This window comes from Manis javanica, chromosome 4 (assembly GCF_040802235.1).
Source record: "Manis javanica isolate MJ-LG chromosome 4, MJ_LKY, whole genome shotgun sequence".
In the NCBI taxonomy this organism is placed as follows: domain Eukaryota; kingdom Metazoa; phylum Chordata; class Mammalia; order Pholidota; family Manidae; genus Manis; species Manis javanica.
Window position 1 is genome coordinate 42,124,598 of NC_133159.1, and position 24,125 is coordinate 42,148,722.

Below are 24,125 nucleotides of genomic sequence, written 5' to 3' on the forward strand. Positions count from 1 at the left end.
ATTGACGGCTATGCAGATTGTTATTACTATCATTATCAGCACCCCTGCCATCTTCATCATTATCATATTGTTTTTGCTCATTGGAGCCTCACAAAACACTGTGAGGTAGATATTACCTCAGTTTATCAGATGAGATATGTGATCAGAAAGGCCTAGTGACTGTCCCAAAGCAAGTCAGAGCCCAAATCATATCTAGGTCTCCTGTCGCCAGAGTCTGCTCTGCTATCACACAGCCTCTAATTTCAAAGGAGCAGGCATCCAGGTCCACATAAGTACGGAATGTTAAGGCAGGAAGAGGTCTTAGAATCTCTGCATGCCCTCCCCCTTTTCACAGATGGAACGCTGAGTCCAGAGAGAGGGAGTGCCAAGCCCAGTGTACAGAGAGCCAGGGTTTGAATGCAGTTCTCTTGCGCACAGTTTAGTGAGCATTCCCAACACCATTATGAAACCAGTTTTAAAGTTGAGATAAGCAAGATGGACAGATGAGGAATAAGTAGCCCAGTGAGCTGTTGGGATGAGAGCCTATCTAAGTGGGCTGAGAAAAAAGGGCATAGCAGCAGGATGGCTGGGAGGTAGGAGGCTTTGCACCTCTGGAAAATCCTGTTCTCTCATAATCTCATAATCTCAGGAAATGTCTCCAAATGGTAAGAGCCAATTATTTAGCCCTGGTTGGAAGTGACTGCAACAGACTTAAATTTGTGAGTTATTGGAATAGCTGGGGAGAGGGGCCTGTAGGCCATTAGATTAGATGTGAACAGATCAAACTTGTGCAGACCACAGACTTGGACAGTCTGTGATCAGCAGCAGCTTCATCTGAGGCCCACACCTGGTCACCGGGAAATTCCCATGCCCTTGGGCTTTGAGGCAGCCTTCCTAGCACAGAGATGTCCTTTGCCACCATGCACACCTCCCAGGGTCAGCTCAAACAGCATTCCTCTAGGGAAACATTGACTCCCACACCGGAATGGAACTTACTCAGGTCTCCCACAGTCCCTACCACTTTCCTATGTATGGCACATCCCTGACCACACTGGGTTATCATTGTCTACATGCCTGTCTCCTCCATTACAGACTGTTAACTCCACGATGTGAATAGGTCTGCCACAGAGAGGCCTCAGCAAATGTTAGCAAATCGAATGAATAGATGGAGAAAAGGAGGAGAGAGTATCCAGAAACCCAACATTCATCCCAACTCCTCCTCTATCTATTCCCACTCTAAACTCCAGGCTGAGGGACATCAGTCTCTGTCCTGTCCCAACTCCTGGATTCAGCCTTTGGCTCTAGTTCCTCTGATAATGAAGCCTCAACTCTCCTCCACAACTGACCTGGCTTCCTCTACTCCTGCCCCAACTCCAAGGACCCTGAGTGGCCTTCAGCCTAATGTCCCCAAAAGCTGAACTTCAGCCCTGGGAGCTCAATCTGCAAGCAGCCCCCTGGCCAGCTGAACCAGGCTACCCTAGACTAGTCACATGGTTGGCATGCTCTCTGGGCAGGACCTGAGACAGGCACTGAGAACCCAGAAATGGACAGGATAGTGTACTAGGGATCTGAGTCTGCAAGATATTTGAGGTACACCTCAAAGGAGTGTGGGCTAAATTGGAAAAGAAAAGGCATCCCAGTGTGAAGTTTGCAGAAGCCCATGAGCCAACCCCATGCCCACTGGTGAAAGGGTCTAGCACCCATTTGGTTTTTAGGTCCTTACAGGGTGCTGAGTTAAAGGATATGGGAGATTTAGAGTCTGGATCAGATAGAGGCCCAACTGTGAAGTAAAACTAAGCAAGGAGAAAGCCAGGACATCTGGAAGGAAGCACTGGGACCCAGTTACATCAACACTTCAGAACATGCTAACTTCTAACGCTTAAGTTCCAGCACACCACATTCTGTCACCTTGCCATTTCTTATGAGGGGCATCCCATCCCACCAACATTCCTCCATACTGTCAGGCCAACATTTAAAAATACCAGCACTATAGTTGAAACTTTCAACCTTCCCACATGCTTCTACTAAAAGCATTTATTTATTTCTTGGTTCACTTACACCAATGGCTCTTAATATCTGGGGGAACATACACTCCTTTAAGAAATTATTAAAATCTCTGGCTCCTTCTTCCTCAGGAAAAAAATGTATATATACACATACATTTTATATATCATTACAGATTTTCAATGACTCTTAGCGGAGCCTATGGATCTAAGCTAAGAACTGTTTAATTTTGCCCTGCCTTAATCCAGAAAGACATTTAAGGTAAAGCAAAATCTAAGTTCTAGATGGGACAAGATGAGACTGAAAAAAAAACACAAGGTAGGGACAGAGTGGAGCCTAAAAGGATGCAAAAAGTACAGAATGTAGTAACTTACACAGCTGAATTTGTAAACCACACATTTAGTTTTAGGACTTCCAGCAGCCAAGGCAAAAGGGGAAACCTGTTCACTTACATAGTTCACAGTGTTCATGAAATAAAAAGGAACTGCTTATCCCTTAGGGGACATACAACTGTTCTTGGTATGAAGACCAGACCAGAATTTCTCCTGAGATTCTCAGAAACAATGATGTAATGGACCATGGCCTCAACAAGGCTCTTACAATAGACCCAGAGATGTGTTGTGTGGTAGAGTGACCAGCTCCTCCCAGTATGCCCAGGACTTTCTCAATTTTAGCTCTGAAAGTCTTATGTTCTAGGAACCGCTCCAGACTCAGACAAACTGAGATGGTCAGTCAATTTACTTTAAGTCACAGTTCAGTCAAAGCTTACCTAGAGTAAGGTTCTAGAATGTCATGTATAATCAAAATTATCCTTGGAAATCCTTTCAGTTACCCATCAAGTAAAGTATAGAACCATCTCTCAATACATAGCCAATTTTTCCTCTAGCAATGGAACAATCAGCTGTTCCTTTGGTGGGATATCTGATAAGAGACTGGCTTGCTTAGGGGCAAGGCATATCCTTAAACACTAGAAACACACTCAGTGTGGGGAAATGTGCACACACTGAGGATTTTATGAGACACGTAGGAACTGACACCAATACAGGGAGCCCCAGGTTTACCTCTCCCATGACACATCATCCCGGGGCATATGGTGAGAGAGTGAAATAATACCTAATATATTATTGGACTTCTCTAGGTCTTTTTATTCACAGCAAGTAAAATTGCATTTCTGTAAGTTAAATGAAAATACTCCCTATCTCATAAGGTTGTGAGAACTAAAAGAGTTGATATTTACAAAGTACTTAAAACAGTAACTGACACAGAGTGTTTACTCTGATGGTCGTTAGTATAGATACAGTGGCAATCCACTGTCTGTCCTATAGCAGTCTTAGATATAAATTGACAGCAATTTAGGAAAAGATACTCTGTAGCAGGGCTGAGGATTAGGACCCCAGCCCTCTGTAGTGGCAACTTCATGAAAGCATACTTTCTAAACTTCTAGAGGAGGTGGGGGGCTGCCTGCCTTTAGACAATTCTCCCCCAGCACTGCTTTGGAATCTGAGATCTTAAGTGTGAGTAACATGAACACTCCCTAGTGAGAGTCTTGCCACTCTCAGTTCACTCCTTGGCTGGGGAAACCCCCAAATACCACCCAGAAGGCAACAGCTCACTGAGCTCCCCCCAGTGTCCAGGCTGCACACTCCTTCCCGTGCAGTCTGCCCTGGGCTTGGGGTGGGTAGTCGTGGCTGGCTGGGATCTGTTTGGAGACCTGGCTTGAGTACTGAGCTGTCTGCCACACAGACCAGTAAACCACTGAATGTGAAAACACTTTGTACATTGAAGTGCTGTGCAGACGGGAGAGACCAGGATTAGTATACAGTGGTGCTGAGTTCAGAGGCCAGAGAAATGGTGAGACTGGGGCTTGCGCAGTGCCCACAGGGGTGAGAGGAGAGAGCAAACAGACAATTGATTTAGGAGGCCTAAAGTGAGACACACTTGATCCTTAATTATGCTGAGGCCAACAGTGGTAAGAAGTCCCAAGCAGCTGGGTTCCTGGATCCTCCTCCAGCTAGAGCACACATTTCTCTTAGACTCTCAGAGATGAAGGAAGCAATAATTAAGTGATTAATTTAACAAAAATCCACCAGATGCCTACTCTGGTCTAAGCAGTAGGCATAATGGTCACGAAGTTTGAACTAACTCCTCAGGCAGATTCTCCTTGAAACTTCCTTGACTGCTCGCCAAATCCCAGTCACCAACTCTGTGATCAACAAGTCACTAGCCTCTTCTAAGGCTCGGTTTACACATCTGCTAAATGGGAATAATGCTAAATAATACCTGCACCATTAAATAAAATGGTAACAAAACACTTATTTACAGTACTTAATATACATCAAACACTGTTATAAGTGTTTTCCACATGTAAAATCATTTAATAACAATTAACTTAAGGTGGCAGATACCATATGTGGATAAAATGAGAGTTCCTGTGGCTAGGATTCTCACCTGGCCGTGGTTGACTAGCTCACTGCACACCCGTGGGCAATACATGGCTGTTGACTCTATAAAAAGAGCTCTGCCCAGTGCTCTGGGCATGACACAGTGGCAGGGCTGCAAGGCTGCAGGAGAGCAGAGGCTGGAGTGGTGGCAGCGCCGAGGACAGAGGCCCAGAGGATGGCTGTGCGGGACGACTGTGCAGAGAGGCCCAGAGGACGGCTGTGCAGGACAGCTGTGCAGAGAAGCCCGGAGTATGGCTGTGTGGGACAGCTCTGTGGACAGAGGGGCACAGAGGATGGCTGTGCAGACAGAGGGGCCCAGAGGCAGAGACGACTGGCTTGCTGCACACAGACTTGCTCTGAGTGAATGGGATTCTAGTGACTGACCTGCCACCTGGAAATAAAGTTGCGTGTGACCCTTTCACCCAAGAACGTTTTGCTGTCATTTCTTTGGTCACATTGAATCCATATTGAACTTGCCCGGGGCTGAAACCCATTGGCAAGACACCATACTTATCTCCATTTTCCAGATGATGAAACAGAGACACAGAAGGGTTAAGTAATTTGCCCCAGATGACCCAGCTAATACGTGGTAGAGCCAGGATTGAATTCAGGCAGTATGATTCCAGAGACTGCATTCTTGATCACTCTGCCATCCATCACATTTTCAATGAAATCCTTCGAACAGCTCCTAGCACCATAGTAAGCATCTAGTTGATGTTAGCTGTCAGTATTATGATTATATATTTCTAACAGCTTTGAGGTATATTTTATGTAGTATGATTCCATTTTGACTGTTAGAAAACTCTTTCCCACACTGAGCTGAATCATACCCATACCTCAGATCATACCCATCCTCTGTGGATTTCAGTTCTACCCCCAGAATCTCTTTAAAGCCCATTTTCTCTCTTGCCACATCGCAATCTCTCAGACACAGGCCAGACACATATGGTGGGGCTTGGTCTGGCTTTTCTTGTCTGTTGGCAACTCAGCCATTAACCCATAGGACCAACCGGCCTCTGACGAGTTCCATGACCACTGCTGATTGGAGCTGCTGTCTTCCACCCCAGAACACAGAACTTGCATAAATAAACTACATTGTCCGTGGGGTCCAGTGAAGTGGAAATGAAAATGTAGGGCCCTTTGTTCAAAAATTATTAAGAATTTGAAGACAGTGGCAGCAGAGCATTAAACCAAGTGTGGGGCCCTGTGCAAACACACAAATGGCACATCAATGAAGCTAGTCCTATCCAGCGCACCGTATCTTCCACCCTTTATCACCCCACCCTCGGCCCATCCTGCCATGTGCCTCGGAGGCTGAGCTTGGGAAGCTCCTGGCACAGCTGAGGAGCACAGGAAGCATCTGACAACAAGAGTGAAAGCCCACTTGAGTCCTGGAGCCCATGTATCAGCTATAAGCCTACCTTGAACCTCACTGGCTATAAGATTCAGTCTGCCCACCTCCCTCCCTGGCTCCCTTGTCAGAGACAGCCTTCTGGGTTTAGTGGATGGTGGTACAAACACCAGACTAGGAGCTGAGGACCTGTTATTATCTTGTTGGGCAATTGGAGGCATTTCATGCTCCCTCTAGTCTCAGTTTCCTTGTTTGTTAAATGAAATGGTTGAATTCAGTATCAAATTAAGTGTCTTTCACTGAGTACTTACCAGGCAGGTTCACATCATAATAATCAGATCATTAAACTGAGCACTTATTATTTATCAGACACCATTACATTACCAGATACATTACACCATTGTACATTCTTCCACTTAATCCTGAGAATCTAATGAGGTATTTCTGAGAACTCAAGAACTTAACCTGGACAGGGGCAGTGATTTTTGTCTGCTTTCTTCACTGATATAACCCCAGCTGCTAGAATAATGCTTGGCACACAGTAGGCGCTCAAAAACTATTTGTGGAACAAATGAATGAGGAAATTGGCTTAGAGAGGCAGTGATGTGATTTGTCTAAGGTCTTATAGTTAGGAAATGCCAGAGCCAGGATTCAAATCCAAGTCTATGCTTATGCTTATTCACCTACCATGTGGGTAAGACTCTTATTTTATAGATAGGGAAATAGGCTCAGATGAATGGGAATGCTCTCCAGGATCTCTACTGGCTTTCAAATCTTGTATGTCTAAAATCCTGGATACCACTCTGCTGGAGTAAGATCATTTTAAAAGCTAATGCAAGGATTCTTTTGCGGTCTCTGCCCAGGATTCTTTTGCGGTCTCGAGAGTATTCTCTCCTCCTAGAAGCAGGGTCACTGGCCGAGGCTCAAATCCTGTTCTGTTACATATTCACTGTGACCTTAGGCAAGTATTCAATATCTCTGAGCCCCAATAGCCTCATCTGTAAAATGGATTCCCTACTGCCCTGACTTCCCTCAAAGGATGTTCCTTCGTCCATGTGGTACCCTGACACAGTGAGACATAGAGGTTGTAGCTGTAATTACCCTACCCCAGAGCAGCTTCAAGGTCAAAGCTTACTGTTGCTAATGTCTAGAGTCTGCTGGGGCCTCCTGGAACCTGATTGGAGGCCATCAGCTCAGGAGGAGTAGGGTCAGCTGCTATTCTTGGAGCTGATGAAACCTAGCCAGGTTTCAAGTTCCCTCAGGGAGCTGGCCCAGGCAACTCAGCTGGTTATGTGAGCAGTGAGATCTGACCTCAGTGTGTTTTCCTGGGCCCTCCACATGGCCCAGGCTGGAGAGAACCCTGGGGCACAAACTGTGCTGTGGGGAGACCATGTCCTCCTACAGCTGACCAGTCTTTTAATTCGTTCATCAGCTTCAGCTTGGTGCCTAGAAGGGCTTTGGGTTCTGTTGAGGGATCTCCCTGGGGCTGCAAAGAGATTTCAACATCCAGATGACAGGCAGCCTTGGATAGTGGGGAAAAAAAAAAGGGTTAGGAGACAAGTAGGACTACATTTTAATCCCAGTTGCACTGTTCACTGGGTCTGTGTGTCCCTTTGCAAGCCACTTTGTTTGTCCAAGCTTCTGTTTCTTTATCTGAAAAATGGTGGCAATGGAACTTTCTTAAAGATGGTTGAGAGGATTAGAGCACCTGGCACATAGTAGATGCTCAGTAGATTATCACTAAATAGTGATACTACTAGTATCTGTTGGCTCCTAAGTAAGAGAAACTGTCAGATTCAGCTTTGTGTCCCCAGTGCCCAACCTAGGGCCCAACCAAGAGGACATTCTCAGTGTTGGTTGAATGAATAAGGAATTATGGAGGGCACTAAGTGGAAATACTTTGTCAGTCTCCCATCTTTCACCACACTCCCAATCTCATGTAGAATCAGTCTTCTCTCCATCAGCTCTGACAGGTGAGCCTCTGCCTTGGCTTGCCCACTCCTATGATAAGGAAGTTCACTTCTTCTTAAGGCTTTCCACTCTGTCAAGTAGGAAATTTCCCCTTCTACTTAAACCTCTATGAACTCAGGTCTATTCTCTTGCAGCTTCCATCACTGCAAGTTCTGCCTTCTGGAGCTATACAGGACAAGCCTAGTTTCACCTCTAGAAGATAGTCCTCCAGTGACTTACTACAATATTAAAATGTGCCAGACATCAAACTGAGCACCTCACTTTATCTCGTTTAAAATTTTAACCTTCACATTAGCCCTTGTGGATAAAATGAAGGCTCCTATGGCCAGGATTCTCACCTGGTCCTGGTTGGCGAGCTCACTACACAAGTGTGGGCAATAAGTCACTATTGACTCTATATAAAGAGCCTGGCCCAATGCTCTGGGTGACACGGTGGCACAGCTGCAAGGCTGCTGGAGAGCAGAGCATCGGCTGGAGTGGTGGCAGCACTGAGGACAGAGGCCCAGAGGATGGCTGTGCAGGCAGAGAGGCCCAGAGAAAGAGACCGGCTTGCTGCATGCAGACTTATTATGAGTGGATGGGATTTTAGTGACTGACCTGTCACCGTGGAAACAAAGTTGGGTATAACCCTTTCACCCCAAGAACGTTCTACTGTCATTTCTTTGGTCACATTGAATCCATAGTGAACTTGCTTGGGGCTGAAATCCATTGGCAAGAGAACCCTAAAAAGTAAACAGTATCTCCATTTTAGACATGTGGAAAATGAGGCTCAGAGAGGTAATATAACACATTTATATGTGGCAGAGAAATTATTTAAATCCAGATCCTTCTCCATACATTTTCAATATTCAGTGAATCCACCAGAAGATAGGATTTGTTCCCAGAGTCCCTTCCTTCCCTTTCCTTCAATAAAGATTTAAGCACCTCTCTTAAGCTAGGCACCGGGAATACAGATGAGTCAGATATAATCCATGCCATTGAGGCATTTACAGCCTGTGTCAAACCATGTGAAAAGAACTGGGAGTGAGAAGCACAAGGACTGTCAGAGCACCACTGACCTTGGGGGTGCAGGAGGGCCTTCTGGAGGAGGTGACATCTGGACTTTTAAGAGTTGGCCAAGCTTGTGTCAAGGATGTTTTGGTGGCACTGCTGTGCAAAGACCTGAACCTGTGGAGTCCAGTCTGCAGAGGGGTCATGGTGCCAAGCTAAGGAGCTACGACTGCATACCACTTGAGTGGGTCATCCACTTTAGTATGCCTAAGACTCTCCCAAGGTTTGCTTATTTAAAACCCAGTTTTTCATTTAGTACATCTAGTGGGCCCAAGAATGTCTATTTTAAACAAGGTGCTCCAAGAGATTGAGGAGTAGGGGTCACCACTGGTGTAGGGGGACAAGAAAGCTTTGAAGGATTTTGGAGGCTAGAATTCTTGGTTCCTATCTTTGGTGTCTCATAGACTAATCAGGGAGATAAACATGAAAACAGGTAATAATAATGATGAGTAAAGACCATTAATTTTTTGTATTTCAAGCAAGATATTCTTAGTATTCCAAGAAAACAATGTGCATAGTTGGACTTGTGATTCTTTAGCCATGAGGATATTAATGAGGGTTTACTGGCAGTAAGTTACTCAGCATGTACTTCAGGTGCAAGGGTGGCATTATGTTGGGTCCTTTTCCTTTGTTATTTCAAAAACCTTATTTTCTTTAAAAAAAAAGACACCTTCCTGAACAGAGCCCAAGAAGAGGTACTGATCCATCATGTGCCAGCTCTGACTTAGGAACTTTTCTTGATAAGCAGTTTCAAAAAGAGTATAGCCCTGTGGCTAACACCAGTTCTTGGATATGAAGAGGAGCCTTTGCCTGACTGGCTTTGGGGCGGTCAGGAGGCTGCTAAGGAGGCACTCTGCGCCGCTCATCTCATCAAGCAGCCACTGGTGGAGCAATGCGGGCGCAGCCGCATTCTGGGCACCGAGGACGGAGATGAAGTGGGCCGAGCCCTGCACTCCAGAAACTCATGAGCTAGCGTGGGGAGCATCAGCACACAGGTGATAACACAGGACGATGGGCACTGTGATGGACGGAAACGCGGGGCACTCGTGGGCAGAGAAAGCCTTTAACCAGCCTGGGGGATGAAGAGAATGCTTCCAGTCTTAAAAGATGAAAGGCATTCGAGATAGAGGAACTAGCATCACAATGTGTGGCAGTAAGAAATAGCCTGGGTGTTTTGGTTTTTTCCAGTGATGGTGCTGAGACTACAAACGGTTCCTTGTTGCAGAAGCCCGAGTTAGGACCAAGATGGAGCTAAATATGGAGGCAGGCACTGCGTGGGAGTGGGGAGACGTATATGCTGGGCAACGAACTTTGGCCTTTCCCCTTTAGGCAGTGGGGAGGCTGATTTATAAACTGTAATTCAATCACTATTCATCCAGCCTGGGGAGGGGCACCAGCTGGGAATAGTTTCCACTCTGGGCCCCCAGCAGGTGCAAGTCTTCTCAGTGACTCTCCTTTGGGCAGCAGGGAAGGAGGAGGTAGGAGGCAGGTCCCACCCCTCACTAGGACTGCCTCTGGCAGCTGTTTTATGTCCTCAATACCCCTACAGAGCCTCATCATCTCTCTGGGTATTAAAAGAATGGAAGCAAAGGCAGCCTGTTTTAAAAGCTAGACTCCCTCACAAGCTAACATTGCCATGTGGAGAGAAAACAATAAAATATCCCATAAAAATATTTTAAAAGAAACATTTATCATTCTATGATAAGAGCTACTATTTAAACCTTCTAACAACCCTAGTAGAAGGAGGGACAAAATCGAGACCCAGGTCAGATAACTTCCCAAGGTCACAGAGCCAAAAGAAGGCAAAAACCAGATCAGAACCCAGGTTAATACCTTTAGGCCTAAGAACTGGGAAGAGTCTGGTACCCCCTAACCCTAACGTAGAATTCAAAATGAGAGATCTAAAGTGCAAAATGAATGTCAAAAACCAACAGAGTTTTCATTTTCCAAGTAACTACTTGATGCTTTTTAAAAATACAAAATTACTGTATTAATTTATATTTTCTTATTCTTTGTTAGGCACTCTAAACACTCACGCTTAATATGCCTTTGATTAACCCAGAGTTGCCCACATCTGTAGGATTTGAAATCTAGGCATTTTCCCTCTGCCATGCTGACAAAAATTTTCAAGCAATTGCATAAAACTAATTAAAATGTGATTTATTTCTAAATTAAAAACAAATTTACCGAACAGTTCCAAAATGTTTTTTGTGCCCATCCTCACCTCATAGGCTCCAAATCAGTATGAATGGCTACCCTTGTCCACCCAGATGCCCAGGCTAGACATCTGGGGACTTTTTAACCCTGTGTTTGACTCCACCCTCCTCCCACCCCCATATTACTCTCCAATCTAATTTCCACACTACAGTGATCTAACTTCCAAATGTGATCATTTCATCCTCCTGCTCAAAACCCTTCAGTGACTCTGTAATGACAAGACAAAACTCAAAATCTCTAGGCACACACACACAACCTTCCCTTCCCTCTCTGGGACTCTTGCTTCTGCTTCTCACAGCACTGAGCACTGCACTGTGAACTTTTAGTGAGAACACAAACCTTAAATTATGAAACTTCTTCCCTATTAAACCATCCAGCGCAAGCCTGGCATGGAGGGAAAAAAAGGTGAAAATAGTTGCTAATTATGATTCAAATGCCTGCTGACCAGAAGACACAGTAGATACTGCTTGCTGTGACCAGAGTCTGAAAACCCATTTTCAAACCTTGCTTCAAAGGCTGCACAAAAGTGAGAAACTGGCTCTTACCAGCCCATTCCTTTCCATAGTAACCTGGGTATGAAATGGCCTTGTACCTTTCTGGACAGTAAATTATTACTCTTTGCATTTTAGTAACTTTTGTGAAGTGTACTTTTTTGACACTGTTAATGCTCATTCCATTGTTCCCCAACCCATCTCAGTATGTAATCCAAAGAGGGCAGGCACAAGTCCCAGGCAGGAAGTGGTTCATAAAAAATCCACAAAAAACCCAGCACATCTACCAACAAAAATGAAATTAACCTAATCTTCAAAATTATAAAACCCATTACTTAATGGAAAAGTTGTGATTTTTTAAAAAATTACTAAAACAACACAACTACTAGACCAGTGTATGCTGGTGGGTGGTAGTGAGGGGTAATTGTTTCTTCTGCTGTTCCAAACTGCATTATATTATTTTCATAACCAAACTTCAAGCCTTGTATTTATAAAAAACTACATGTCTTTTAAAATGTGGTAAAATACACATAAAATTTACCATCTTAGCATTTTTAAATGTACAGTCCAATAGTGTTACATATATTCACATTTTTGTAGAGGTAATCTCCAGCACTTTTTCTTCTTGCAAAATTTAAACTCTATACTATCAAACAACTCCCTATTTCCTCCTTCCCCCAACCCATGGCAATCATCATCCTACTCTGAGTTTAGATACCTCATCTGGTAAGTGGGCTCATACAGTATTTGTCTTTTTGTGGCTGGCTTATTTCACTTAGCCCATCTTCAGGGTTCATCTGTGTTACAGCATGTGTCAGAATCTCCTTCCCTTAAAGGCTGAATAATATCCCATTGTCTGCATATGCCCCACTTTGGTTATCCATTCACACACTGATGACATTCGCATTGCCTCCACTGTGTGGCTATTGTAAATGCTGCTCTGAACACAGTTGTCCAGGTATCTCCTGGAGACCTTATTTCAGTTTTTGAATATGTACCCAGATATGAAATTGCTAGATATTATTCTAACTTTTTGAGGACACAGTTACATTGCTTTCTGTAGTAGCTGCACCACTGTATAAAGATTCCAATTTCTCCAATTTTCCCAACACTTGTCTTGTTTAGTTTTTATAATAGCCATTCTGACAGGTGTGAAGTAATTATTTCACTATGGTTTTGATTTGCATTTCCCTAATGATTAGTGATTTTGAGGATCTTTTCATATACCTGCTGGCCTATAGAGTTTACTTTTTCTTAATTATAGCATTATTGACTATATTCTCTCTGTACTTTCATCCCTGTGACTAATCAATATTTGAGATTTTGTGTGTCTTGATCCCCTTCACCAATTTCACCTACTCACCTCAGCCCCTTCCCCAGGGACACAGTTTACTTTACATACAAAATAACTACATTTAAAAATAAACTTGCTTTTTAAAACACCCCTGACCTTGGGGAAGTCCCTGTCCTCTATCAATCTTAGAAGCTGGTGGACTGTGCTTACAAACCTTCATCCACACAGCAAGCCTTCCTTCTAGGACAGCTGCAAAACTTGAAGCTCAAAACTGGTGGTGACAGTAACAGTCGTATTATTAGCAGGAAAACAACAAGCTTGCCCCCTAGTGACAAGTTAGGAAGATAATAGAAAAAACAAATGTTTCTCTTAAAAGACACAACCACCATGAAGAATGTAATCCCTACCCTATCCAAAATCTAGAAAGAAACAGTAATATAAACTACTCATCAATCAAAATAGTTTATTCACAGGAACAATCAAAAAGGTTCAGTTCTGAGGGACAAAATATGTTATAAAGACCTTGCTTACAAACCCCTAGCTTAAGTTGCCCTGGGAATGATCTGCTCAACATTATGAGCAGTGCCAGGTGAGTAGACTCTTGGGTGCTAATTTTCAACTGTGAATGTCTCCACGAGAAGAAGGCTTATGTTTCATTCCCTTAAGCAACCCTGAAGCATAACAACCTTTTAACTTTAATGTCACACATCCCTCCAAGCTCTATGAACTTACTGAAAGATCTGACTATAAAGGCAAAAAGGAAGCCCACAGTAGTGCTTACTAAGTCAGAGGGTGGCAATTGTACTATTTATTCCTAGCTCCTTAGGCCCTCAATTATGTAAATCAAGATAGATTTTCAAGCCCTCCCAACTAAAATAAAAATGATGACGATGTCTGACTCCTTCAGACCTATGGCTGCTCATTTTTCCAACTTCCTGCTCTTTGTCTCTCCTCCCCACCCTGCTACAATCTCTATGGTTCTCTGGGTTGCTCTTTTCCACAGAACTACAAGTTTGAGAACTAAAATCCCATAAATGTGGAAGTCTTCACAGAACACACGCGATAAAGGAATACTGACTGCAATACACATTTCAGGCTATTATCCAGTAGGTGACACTCTGGGGCAATGGGTCTATGTAACCAGAGCTACTGATATGAAGTCCCTAGTCTTCCTGCTCCAGCAGGTTGACCTCCAAGGGCTGCCATCAGAAACAGGAGGTGCCAGCCTCTAGGTATTTGTTACATGGGAGGGTGGGCCACACTACCCAAACGTTAAAGGCTGGACATTTTTTTGCTGTTCTTTATGTAGCTGCCGGGCCCGATTTTTTAGCACCTCGGCCTTGGCTTCATCCTTATCTACACCATCCCCCAGCTTATACATGCGGCTGGCATTGGCACAGGCCCAGACATGGCCCAGGTCACAGGCTCTCATGGAGTATTTACATGCCAGGCCCATGTCCTTTGGAAAGCCAGGAGCACCCTGCAGAAACATGGCACTGAGGTTGAAGCAGCTAGGGGCATAGTTGCCATCACAGGCCCTTGTGTAGTAGTCTCTGGCTTTCTCCAGATCAGGCTGGCCATCCTTGTTGGCCTGTCCATCATGTGCCAGGAGACCAACGTTGTGACATGCCTCCACAGACTTCTTTCCGGGCTTCTCACACGCCATCAGAAAGCAGCTGGAGGCGGCTTTTAGGTCTTGGGTCAATCCACCTGGGAGGAAGGAAAGGGAAGAAAAAAGTAAACCCAAGCCAGGTTTCAGAACCTGAATGTCTCAGATCAAAGTTTGGGAACAATTCCTAAATACAGTTCATCTACTTTAAGCTAAAGCAGCATGAAAGGAAGGTGGCTGGGAATGGTGCACAGACATTCCAGATTTTTAGGCATGGCAACTTTTGTTCAAATGATACCTTACAAGGCAGCCCAAATAGGTAAAGGAGGCAATAGCGGGAATGCTAATAAAAGTGGGAATAACTACCTCTTTGGGTTATACCAAGAACATGGAATCTCATAAGCACTTCGTTAAATGTTCATTATTAAATATACGGTATACTGAATGTATACTGTTTGCCAATTGCTATGCTAGGTTCTGGGAAACAGACGCTGCCCCTGCCCTTGAGGACCTTGAGAGGTATCAAGCAACCACACAAATAAATGTATCATTCTAAGTGTGATAAGCATATGGAGGAAAGGCACTGAATGCTATGAGAATGTATGAGGGCTCTGACCTAAACTAGGGGGTGAGGTCAAGAAAAACTTCCCCACTGGTGACATATGAGCTGCGATATAAAGGAAAAAAGTAAAAGAAAATATGGGGTGAGGGCTGTCCTAGGCAGCAGGAATAGGATATAAAGAGAAAAGGAGCCCATGCGGCCAGAACCCGGGAATCACCAGGGAAGGCAGACTGGGGAGACAAGCCGGGGTTGGGTGGGTCTGACCCACCCATGGTCTGGGGGTCTTAAGGATCTTGTACTTAGTCCCAGGAGCAATAGGAAATTGCTAACAGGTCATTTTAAGCAGAGATGGTGACAGGGCTAATTTTTCTTAGTTTTTTGTTTTTGCTTTTTTTCATGAAAGAATTCAAATCCCCATACACCATCATTCATTGTCAAAAAATATATATATTCTTGCTACCTCTTAACATTTTTTAAATAAATTACTTCAAATCCACCCACTAGAAATAACCATCATTATCATTAAGAGAACACCATGCCAGGCATCTTTGTAGCATGTGCTCTGATTAAATGCTTGCTAGCTGAATAGACAGCTAGACAGAAGTACTTTGAAAAATTGGATTCCTATGCTATTTGTAAACCAAAAACTTAACTTTGATTTTACTTGAATTTATCAGAAAAGAAAACAGAGTGAAGCTGAAGAAACTGAACTTCAAATGAATATTTCTTCACCAGAGAAATTTCCTAAATGGGCACCAGACTTACAAAGAGATTTAAAATATTGCAAGTTTAGAGTCATTGTTTTTATTTAACTATAGACAATACTGACTCATAACTACAAAAAAATGAGGATATTAGCATCTCACACTTCCTCTCATCTCTCCTCCCCCGCCTTTCGCTTTTTGTCAATTATTTCAACTTAGGGAGACACAGTGGTTAATGAAGCCTTTGTTAAATGATATCATAGTACTGTGCTGCTTATTGTCTAATGTCTGAAAACAGTTGCTTCATATATTTTATCTAATCCAGGGTTTATATTCTTTTTAAAAACCTATAAAGAAAAGGGTGGAATTCAATCTTCATTTACAGGACACTGCAAGATAAGAAATTGTACAAAGAAATAAGAAACCCATTGAGAGGAGAAGCATCATATGGACTGTACAGTTTGGGACTGTTTGATTATAGTTTTTCTATAAAAATTGCTATTATAACAAACCACATTTAAAACGAGTTCTGAAATAGAGAAACAGTAAGGCCATCTTATAGAAAGCATATTACACAACATGACTTTATGCCTTAGCTGTACAATCTAAAAGTTAAAGGTCCCAGGAGTGACAGCCTGAACTTAGAATGTACAGCCTTCAGAAGTAGTTTTTGGCACATTTTGATTTTCCTCTTCCTCTACAGAGAAGTATTTCTCAATCAAATTTAGTGAATCTTTGTATACAGACTCATTTTCATGGTTTTGTAGAGCTTCAATTTTGGCCAAACCTCCAGATTCTTCAATTATTATACAGTTTCTCAGTTTCACCTAGTTTCTCAGCAGGCTGAAAGATATTTGAAATGGCAACCAGAATAACCAAAATAATTTTGATATTTTTCAGTTAAGAGGTTCATCAGTGGTTCTATTATACCACAATGAACAAGATTTGTTCAATTTGTTCAACTGTTCTACCATTCATGTAGTTGGTCACAGCCCTTACAGCTTCCCGTTGCATGTTAAAGTCTGCCTTAGAGGGAATGTCAACGAGGAATGGGACTAATGCTGCATGTGTTCCTGGTGGCCAGCTGTGATGTTTGACATTATTCACATACTTCCCTTTGAATATTAGTTTTGGAGTTCTTTAGCAGGCTGGGAAAGACAGCAAGTGCTCCCCTGTTACTTTAACCTGAGTCTGTTCATCTGTCCCAGTGACAGTATTTCGTATAGCTCTGAGCACAGGAATCACAATCAGCAATTCAGTAGCTCCTAGAAACTTCACAAATTGGGGCACCCCTCCTGTTTACACAACTATTTCAATCCATTCATTTGGACCATCAGTAAGGTAGGAAATGGCCCAGCAAGTATCTGCTAATACTTCTGGATCATCATAATGCAGGAGATGAACTAAAGTAGGAAGAATCTGCCCAACACTATCTAATGGGAGTGTGCGTTGCTTATTGTGACAAAGATTTGAAAGTGTCCAGGTAAGATTAAGTAAGTAACCACATGGTACAGGTAATACATCAGGAACTGCAAGAAAAGTCAACAGCAGGTCAACTATACCATAATAACCAAGTCTCAGAAAACTGAACCATAACCTGTAATGTTTCCTAGAGCTCATACAGCTAGTTTATTCACTGATGCTCATGAGCATGGGTGAGAAATGGATACTGGGATAGCACCTCCATCTACCACAGCCTTGATGTGTTCTGATGTTCCAGGAACAATGACAGTGAGGAGCATAAGCAGATTCAAACTGAATGGGACTACTATCAGTTCTACCCAAGGATACAAATTCTGGAATCAAACCAGCCCCAGATTATGTTATCCATGGGGCACTGGTTTCCCTAGAAAGCAGTTTCCTAGCAGCTTGAGTAGCCTGGAACTAGTTTTCTGAATTGTTGCTATTTATGCCTTTGACAGTGTCATAAACAGACCAATTTACAGTGCTGTGGTGTCTGTGGTCTCCCGGTAGGAGAGAAGAAGCATCATCAGGAAATGAGCTTTAATTTCTCCTTTTCAGCATCTGGTCATCCTTCTGATCTATCCTCAGTTCCACATTAACTTCTATTCAGCTCCACCTTAGTTCTGTACTGTCTTAGGTGGGCAGCTGAGTCGCCTCTCCTTAGTGGACATGGTTATGACCCGCATGTAAGAGACAGCTACAAAACTGGCTCAGGCTTCCACACAAGGGAGTTCAGGGCACACAGGCTGCAGGTTGTCTGCTCTCCAAAAGTCTACCACAGCTCAGCCCAAAGACAGTGTCCACAGTTTATATTCTTAAAAGTTCATTTTGATTTGCCTTATGGAAAAAAGATTGGAGACTTGCATTAATCTCCTAACTGTAATCCAAGCAGGAGAGGAAGGTGGCTTAGATAAGAATGACAGCAAGAGAGGGAGAGAAAAGACAGATCTCAGACATATTTTGAAGATAAACTGGGCAGGAGCTACTAGGTGGAGAGAGATGCCACTCACTAAAGTGGAAGAAAACAGGGGTGTGATAAACTGGGGAGAGAAGAAAACAATTAAGAATTCCATTTTGGATTTGTTAAGCTGGAGATGCCTATGTGAACTACAAACAGAATTGTCCAGTAAGTAGTCAGCTGTATGAGGTCTTCAAGGAGCTCACGTAGAGAGCAAATTCTTTGATATTCCTTCCTTCAAGAGAATTTAAGTTCTCTCCGATTAACATAGGCTAGACTTAATTCTAATAAATAGAATGCAATAGAAATTAGAAACATGTGACTTCCAAGGATAGGTCATTAAAGACATTGTGGATTCCACCTTGCTCTCTTTTGAATCACTTGCTCTAGAGGAAGCCAGACACCATGTCATGATGACATGCAAGCAGCCCAAGGAAAGATTCATGTCACAAGAAACTGGGGTCTCCGGGTAACAGCTGGCAATGAACAGAAGCCTTTCTAACTCCCTGGCTGTTGTCTTGACTACAACCTCATGAGTGACCCTGAGGCACATGCTAAGCTGCTCCCAAATTCCTGACCCAAAGAAACTATGTGAAATAATAAGCTTATTGGAAAAATTTCTTATTTAGCAATAGATAACTTAAAACCACCTACAACTCCAGTGGTAACTGCAATTAGGGCATAAGGAGAAAGAAGAGATGGTAGGAAACTGATTATGGGTCCCTCTCTGTGCCAGGGATATGCTGATGCCTTTACTAACAGCCTGTTTAATCCTCACAACAACCCTATGAAGCAAATGCCATTTTTTCTCCACTTTGCAGGCAATATAACTGAGGCAGAGTAAAAGTGATGGGCTCAAAGTCCTGCTACTTGCAAACACCATTGACTAAGGTCTGCCTAACTTGAAAGGCCTCTTCCCTTCATCACTCTGCTGAACTCATCTCCAAATCCTCCAATGCCTGTGAGAACTCTTCTGGGAAAAGGGACAGCATGAGGCTCAGAATGTGATGTCAGCACTATCAACAGCAAGGACCAAAGAACGCAGGCCCCTCCTTACCTTTTCCTGTCACATAATAGGCCCCCAGCTTGTAGCAGCTATTGCTGTGTTTGTTCTCCTCACAGTTAAACTTCAATACCTTGGCAGCTTCCTCAAAATTCTTCTGGACCCCTTCCAAATAGTCCACCAGCCGATAGCAACCTGTGAGGAGAAGGCAAGACCTGTTTAGGTGGGGCTGCTGCTCGGCAGTGGGGAGGGCCTAGGTATGGCAGGCCAGAATGCGTCTTTCATTTAGGACCAGCCTCTGTCCTCCTGAGGTATGGCAAGATGACCTTACCACAAAGAATGTGGGTGGTGTTTAGCCATTCCTTCAAATGGCATTGTCTGCCCTTAGCCAGGGACTAAGCAATGTAAGGACTGGGGAGACATGGTCCCTGCACTGCCCCAGCCACTACCAGCCCTTCTGGACAGGATATGGAAGGCACATTGCAAGCTCAGTTTCAGCATCCACTAGGATGACTTGAATGATGTGGAGGCCTTCAGCTCCCTGTCACCCAGGTCCAAAGACCCACTGACTTCCAGATTGAAACTCTGCTAGCTTTTTGAACTTCGCAGGAAGATCAGCCAAAACACACTGAGAATCGAAAGAGCCCATGGCTGTAGCAATAAGGAAGGTGTGCTTTGATAACTATACCTTCCTCCTCAGGCAAGTTGGGGGCATGAAGCCTGCAGACAGAGTAGAAATGGTAGCTACCAATGGCAGCTCTTCTTGGCAATCTTTAGTCCCAGCCAGCCTCTCCTTTAACATCTCTCCCCTCTGTCCGTTCTTTTAAAGCCCCAAGGACACTCATTTCTCATTCACTGTCACTGTCATTCAACAAATACTTGAGCATCTATGTGCACCCATGTACCAAACCCTATTCTAGGAGCTAGGAATACAGTCATTTGACGTCCTAACAATTACATTCTACAGGAGGAAAAACAAGAAATAAGTAAATAGGTGAACAAGATGTATTCAAACAGTAATAACACTGTGATTGAAATAAAACAGGATGAGATAGTCAGCTGTGCATTTTGATGAAATGTCTAACATAGATTGGACAATCAGGGAGGACCTCAATAAGGTTTGTGAGATGTCTGAGATGTGAATAACAAAAGAGTGAACCAGCTATTTAAAGACAATGAAATGAGAAAGGCACAGAAAGTTCCAGGCATAAGAGACATTAAATTAGAAGACCCAACAGAACACCCCACACCACTAATCATCAGGGAAATGCAAATCCAAACCACAATGAGGTATCATCTCACACCAGTCAGAATGGCTACTATCAACAAGACAAGAAACGACAAACATTGGTGAGGACGTGGAGAAAAGGGAACCCTCCTATACTTGGTGGGAATGTAAATTGGTGCAGCCACTACTGAGAGCAGTATGCAGGTTCCTCAAAAAACTAGAAGTAGAAATACCATACAAGCCAGTAACTCCACTTTTAGGAGTATACCTGAAGAAAAGAAAACATCTGATTCGAAAAGATACACGCACCCCCTATGTTTATTGCCACTTTACAATAACCAAGATATGGAAGCAAGCCAAGTGTCCATCAATAGATGAATGGATAAAGAAGATGTGATATATATACACAATGGAGTATTATTCAGCCATTAAAGAAATAGAAATTTTGCCACATGGATGGACCTAGATGGTATTATGCTAAGTGAAATAAGCCAGGCAGAGAAAGACAAATACTTTATGATTTCACTTATATATGGAATCTAAAAATAAAATAAAACAAAATAAACAAAACATCAGTAGACTCAGACACTGAGAAATGACTGGTGGTTTCCATGGGGGAGGGGTTGGGGTGGGTGCATGAAATAGGTGAAGGGGATAAAGAGACAACAGAATCTCAGTGATAACATAAATTAGTCACAGGGATCAAAGTATAGCACAGAGAATATAGTCAATAGTTCTGTAATATCTCCCGATATTGACAGACAGTAACTACACTAGTTGGGGTAAGGACTTAATAACTGTTGAATCACTCACTATATTGTAGACTTGAAACCAATATAATATTGTATATCAACTACAACTAAAAAAAGATTAAAAATAGAGAAAAAAAGAAAGATTCAAAAGAAGGAATAACCTTGGCATAAATAAGGTACAACATAACAGGACTGAGGAGAAAAAGGACAGGAAACAAAGAGGAAGGCAGGGACCAAATCACAGGGCTTTGGTAAACATCAGAAGGAATTAGGATTTTATTTCAAGTCAATGGCAAACCACTGGAGGGTTTTAAGAAGGGCAGTGATGATTCAATTTGCATTTTTAAAAAGTCACTCTACTGTATGTTTTTGTTATTTAAGAATCTAATAAATATTCAATATAACAAAGTATCAGTTTGCAAGTAGAGAATAGATTTTTAAGGGTATGAGGGTGTATAGGTTAGAAGACTATTTCAGAAATCTAGGGAGAGATTATGACATTGAAGGAAACTACCACACCAGCTGCTACAGTAACTAAAGCCTCCTCTCAGGCTCTCCTTCTAAAGTGCTATAACCAGTCCTTATATATCCAACCCTCCCCTACTCCATTCCTCAGGTATATTGTCCAGAGTACACTACCATGAACTTCCTCCTCAAAACATGTATGGCTCTCCACTGCCTGCAGAATAAAGTCTAAAGGCCTGACCCTGACATTCAAGGCCTGACACACTATGACCCAAGATCTCTCTTTACTCTTATTTCTGACTACAACCTGACTTCCAAGAGGCAACATGCTCTTCTCCTACCATCTCACCTCCATTTAATCAACTCTGCCCGTTGCTCCTGAATCCCCAGGAGTCCTCCCCCACCATCATGCTCCTCAAAGACTCCAACTCCTGCGAATTCTCTGTACACTTAGGGCATGGACCAGCCCTCAGAGAAACACCCTGGGTTCTTTTCAAGCCATCTACACTGTAGAGTGACTCTGTGTAGTTGGTTAGCATGGAGAAATGGCTGTATGTTCTGCAAACTAGACTGCAAGCAACTAGATTGTAGGTCTAGTGCCTTTTTTTCCCTTTCCTTTATAAAATAAAGTAGAAAGCAGAAAACCACCTGAAGGTACGGGCTGTTCCTGGTGGCCCCTTCTGGACATCACCAACCCACACACTCAAGTCAACTTCATGCTTCAGGGCCTTTTCACTAGCTGTTACCTCTGCCTGGCATAGATCTCCTTGACAGTCTTCAAGGCTTTGTTCAATGCCCCTTTCTTAGTGATTCCCCCGAACAATTAATTTAAAGTTGCCCTCCTTAACTCCTTAAACCCCTCAGTTTTTCTCATTGCACTTATTTCTACCACATACTTCATTTACTTCCTTACGTTTATTGTCCAGTCCTCCCCACTAGAATGTAAAAAGCCCCAGGAGGCCTGGGAATTTTCTCTCTGCACTGACGTACCCCCAGTCCCTCTACCCCAAATGCCCAAGTACTTCTTTTCCTTCTCCCTGGCGTCCAGGCTACCTCCAGACGGAGAATTTCCGGGCTGCGAGGCCCTCAAGCCCCACGGAACCCAACTCGCCCCCCGCCAACACGCACAGGTCGACCCCGGCCCGTGACCCCTTCCAGACCCCCTGAGTGATAGCCCACACGGCCCGTCCGGCCCCCGCCCCTCCCCCACGTGTCCCCACGTGTCCCCAAGGCCGCCCGGCGGCGCTCACCGTCCGGGTCCTTCTCGCGGTAGCACTGGTAGTTGCACTCCACCTCCATGTTCTCCAGAAAAGACTTCACCTGCTCTTCGTCCTGGAAGTCCACCACGCCCGCCATGGCCAGAGCTCGCCGGCGGAGGTTACCTGCTGCTCCGGCCCGGGCCACGCCGCATGCCCGCCCCGCGGTCACGTGAGCCAGAGGGGCGGGGCCTGTGAGGCGCCTGGGCGGGGCGTGCCGCTAAGCTCCGAGCTCTCCCAGGCGTCCTGGAGGGCGGCGCACGGGGCACAAGGGCGTTCCCTTCGTCTTCACGTCGTCAACGTTAAAGCTCTTCTGCTCAGCCCATTCCTAGACTGGCTGCGCTCTTTCTGCCGCACTTTATCTGTGCCAGCTTCGTGGCCTTAATGATTTTCTCCCTGCATTCATTTATCCCTTCATCTATCCATTTATTCCTTAAATCGGTAATCTTTAAACGTCTACCGTGTGCCTTCCCAAGTGCTTGGTTCTAGTAAATACAACAGCTAGGACGTTGGACCCTGCCCTCAAAGGACTTGCAGTTTAGGAGGAAGACATCTGTTTAATTCATTCAGCAAGCATTTGAGCACTTACTGTGTGTTACTCAAGTGTAGCGGGACAAATCAATATTCATGTTTGTACAAGTGCAATGAGAAGACTGGTTCATCTCTATATTCCTCCCAGACCCACCCCGTTTCCCCAGCATGAATGGCTGTGGGAGATGATGATTAGAACACAGCAGCTGTGGAAGTTGTAGTAATAGTACTGTCATAGTAGCTTGTGTTTAAATAGTACTGAACTTTGTTCCTTCCAAATTCTAAGAACTTTATACAAATTCTCATTTAATTCTGACTATGACAGTCATTAAGACACTATGGGATAGGTGTTCTTACCCCCATTCTGCAAATGAGAAAATAGGTACAGAGGTTAACTTGTCCAAGGGCACACAGGAAGTGAGCTGTGCAATAAATATTTTTTGAATAAAAAACTGAATGAGGTACAAGAGAAATGTGTACGAACCACGGGACGAGGAGATGAAATTCACAGGGTTTTGCTCAGAATTATCACAAGGTGCTCAGAATTATCAGTCCCACTGATGCTGGGGGTTCTTGTTGGTGGAGTCGAAGAATGAACTTCACAAACACTCAAGGTAGGAGAGCAAGGAAAAGGCTTTTATTTAGAGAGAAAGCAAGACAATAGAGCTCCTGGCTCAGGACTGGAGGGGACAAGAGAGTCAAGGGTGGTGCGTCGTCTAGGGGTTTTATAGGCAGTTGAGAGACAAAGGGCTAGGGATGCATACCTGCTAAGTGGTCGAAAATGTTCATCTTTGA

General features: G+C 43.8%; 1 protein-coding gene and 1 pseudogene across 1 annotated transcript; both read right to left on the reverse strand.

Annotated features, from left to right (window-relative positions):
- Positions 1-13,246: 13,246 nt before the first annotated feature.
- On the reverse strand, positions 13,247-22,978 carry COA7 (cytochrome c oxidase assembly factor 7). Its single transcript, XM_017648348.3, has 3 exons — positions 22,794-22,978; positions 19,153-19,293; positions 13,247-14,508 (listed from the first exon to the last, which is right to left on the reverse strand). Exons 1-3 carry the CDS (start codon positions 22,897-22,899, stop codon positions 14,060-14,062), a joined length of 696 nt encoding a protein of 231 aa, XP_017503837.1. The 5' UTR covers positions 22,900-22,978; the 3' UTR covers positions 13,247-14,059.
- LOC140849230 (importin subunit alpha-1-like) lies at positions 14,516-18,978 on the reverse strand (annotated as a pseudogene).
- Positions 22,979-24,125: the final 1,147 nt, after the last annotated feature.

Excerpts from the sequence above, each read along its gene's own strand:
- COA7 (XM_017648348.3), bottom strand. The coding sequence starts at position 22,899 with ATGGCGGGCGTGGTGGACTTCCAGGACGAAGAGCAGGTGAAGTCTTTT. Across the intron at positions 19,294-22,793 it reads CCGCGAGAAGGACCCGGACG|GTTGCTATCGGCTGGTGGAC; the intron begins GTGAGCGCCGCC and ends TTCTCCTCACAG. Across the intron at positions 14,509-19,152 it reads CTATTATGTGACAGGAAAAG|GTGGATTGACCCAAGACCTA; the intron begins GTAAGGAGGGGC and ends CCTTCCTCCCAG.